The sequence below is a fragment of the Eimeria tenella genome, genomic scaffold, assembly GCF_000499545.2.
Source record: "Eimeria tenella Houghton genomic scaffold, Eth_scaff479, whole genome shotgun sequence".
NCBI lineage: Eukaryota > Apicomplexa > Conoidasida > Eucoccidiorida > Eimeriidae > Eimeria > Eimeria tenella.
The window spans coordinates 1-2,500 of record NW_013543387.1 but is presented as its reverse complement, the minus strand read 5'-3'; the positions used below and the strand labels follow the sequence as shown (position 1 = coordinate 2,500).

The following is a 2,500-nucleotide window of genomic DNA, read 5'->3' as shown; positions in this document are numbered from 1 at the left end:
CAAAGTGAGGGTTTCTTTGGAGTTAAATTGAAGAAGACAAATTGTTTGTAATTCAGAAACCACCAAATGATAAAAAGGAGAAAAAGATAAAGAAATGTCCCCGTCCACGTTCATGCTGTGGGGCGCCTGCAGCAGCAGCAGCAGCAGCAGCAGCAGCAGAGAAATGATTTAAAAAGAAGACATGGAAATAAATGAAAAGAAACAAAATTAAATGAAGGAAATAAAGATAAAGAAACAAAAATCAATCAAATGAGACAAAAGTAACACAAAGGAGGCAAAACTACATAAAATAAGAGGCAAAAATTAATAATATGCCGTGCTCTAGGGTTTAGGGTTTAGGGTTTAGGGTTTTGCAGGCGCGGCGCTTGCGCAGCGGGCGAAAGCAAGAAGCCGTTCTTTGATGAATCTAAAGGACCTAAGTAATTAATTTAAAATCAAAAATGAAGATACAGATTTTAAATTAAATGAACAAATTGAAAGATAAAAACAAAACTCAAAACCCGCACCCCTGCTGCTGCTGCTGCTGCTTCTGCTGCTCCCAGCCGCGCCCGCAGCTCGCAGCAACCCATTTCCGGAACCCATTTAATTTTCTTTCCAGTTGAATTTCTTTTAAAATAATTTTCAAATAAATTCCGCAAAGTTCCAAAAGGATCCAGAGCTGCAGGTACACCCGGAGCTGCCGATACACCCGAAGCTGCCGATACACCCGAAGCTGCCGATACACCTGGAGCTACCGATACACCCGAAGCTGCGGATACACCCGAAGCTGCGGATACACCCGAAGCTGCGGATACACCTGGAGCTGTCGATACACCCGGGAAGGGAGGCCACATTCCAGTTGAACATAAACGAACAGAAAGAGAACAACCAGTTTGAATCAAAACTGAAGAACAAGTTGGGTCCTGAGCAGCCACACAAAACCCTAAACCCTAAACCCTAAACCCTAAACCTCAAACCCTAGTGATGCAGGTAAACAATGCCCGGACAATTCCCAGAGGCGCGAAGCGCAGCAGTAAAAGGCAACGGAGACTCTACGGATTAGGGTTTAGGGTTTAGGGTTTAGGGTTTCAAGCTAGGGTTTGCACTCTGGGTCTCGAGTTTAAAGGGGCAGAGGTAGAGAAAATAAAAAAAGTAGAAATGGAGTCAGAGGTGCTGGTTATCTCAAGCAGGGTTTAGGATTAAGGGTTTAGGGTTTAGGGTTTAGGGTTTAGGGCTCGCGCTGGGCGTAGGCGTTAGCACGCAGAAGAAGCCCGAACGCTTGCGCCGGCGTCCTAGCGTTTAGGGTTTAGGGTTTAGGGTTTGGGACCCACTTCTTTCATCTTTTGCATGAGACTTTCGGAAAGTTTTATATCATTTAACATCGCCTCTATCTTGCTGGTGTATTGGGGCCCGCATTCTGAGGTGTACATACACCTCAAACAACAACGCATGCACTGCAGCTGCATGCGACCTAAACCCTAAACCCTAAACCCTAAACCCTAAAGCCCAACCTAAACCTCAAACTCTAAACCCTAAACCCTAACTCTAAACCCCAAACCTCAAGCCCTAAACCCTAACTTGGGGTCAGTTTCGCGTACGCGGGGACGGGGAGCTCAAGACTCGAGGTGCGCGCGGCTAGGGTTTAGGGTTTAGGGTTTAGGGTTTGGGGCTTACCGTCTCGGAGCCTCTGCATGAAGGTTTTTTCGAGGGTTTCGTTGGAAAGCCCCATCAGCAGCAAACGCCTCGAAAGGTCAATTCGGTAAAATTGCTGCAGCGCATGCAGCAGCAAATGGGGTGTACGTACACCTCCCAGCAGCAGCAGCAGCAGCAGCAGCAGCAGCAGCAGCAGCAGAAAGTGAGGTGTACGTACACCTCAAACAAACGCAAAAAAAAAAGCAGCCTTCAGGTGCACATACACCTCAAGACCACGCAGCAGCAGCAGCAGCAGCAACGAGCGTTTACGGTTCACAGCTAGGGTTTAGGGTTCAGGGCTAGGGTTTAGGGTTTCATACCCCAGCTTGCCCGACTACCGCATGAGGGTTTAAGGGGACCGGGTTGCGGGCGAGGGTTTAGAACAAGGGTTTAGAGCTAGGGTTCAGGGCTAGGGTTTAGGGAAAGCGCTTGCACCTAGGGTCTAGGGTTTAAGGCAGGGGCTACAGCTTTCGGACTAGGGTTTAGGGTTTAGGGTTTGCGCCTACGAGGGTTTTGTGAGCCAAATAGCCTGCAACTTTCACAATTAGGGTTTAGCCTCTGCAGTGAGGGTTTGTGGCCGATTAGGGTTTACGACGAGGGTTTAGAGCTAGGGTTTGGAACCAGCGCCCAGCACTCGGGTTCACGCTAGGGTTTAGGGTTTAGGGTTTACACAAATCACCTCAAAAGCATCTTTTCCAGCAATAAGAGCAAATAGTCCTATTACTTTTTCCAAGTCCTTCTCAGCTTCTCTTAGGGGCCCCTCGGGGTCCCCAAGGGGCCTCTCGAGGGGCCCCCAAAGGGGCCCCCCAAGGGGGCCCCCCTGGGGGCC

General features: G+C 48.8%; 1 protein-coding gene across 1 annotated transcript in view; it reads right to left on the bottom strand.

Annotated features, from left to right (window-relative positions):
* Positions 1-569, bottom strand: part of ETH_00020865 (cullin homog, putative) — a gene marked incomplete at both ends in the record, with an annotated part of 1,677 nt that extends 1,108 nt beyond the window's left edge. Inside the window, 2 exons of the mRNA XM_013377193.1 lie at positions 1-126; positions 507-569. The exon at positions 1-126 is cut by the window's left edge and continues 28 nt beyond it. Coding sequence (XP_013232647.1) covers positions 1-126; positions 507-569 — 189 coding nt within the window. The remainder of the gene's footprint in view (positions 127-506) is intronic.
* Positions 570-2,500: the final 1,931 nt, after the last annotated feature.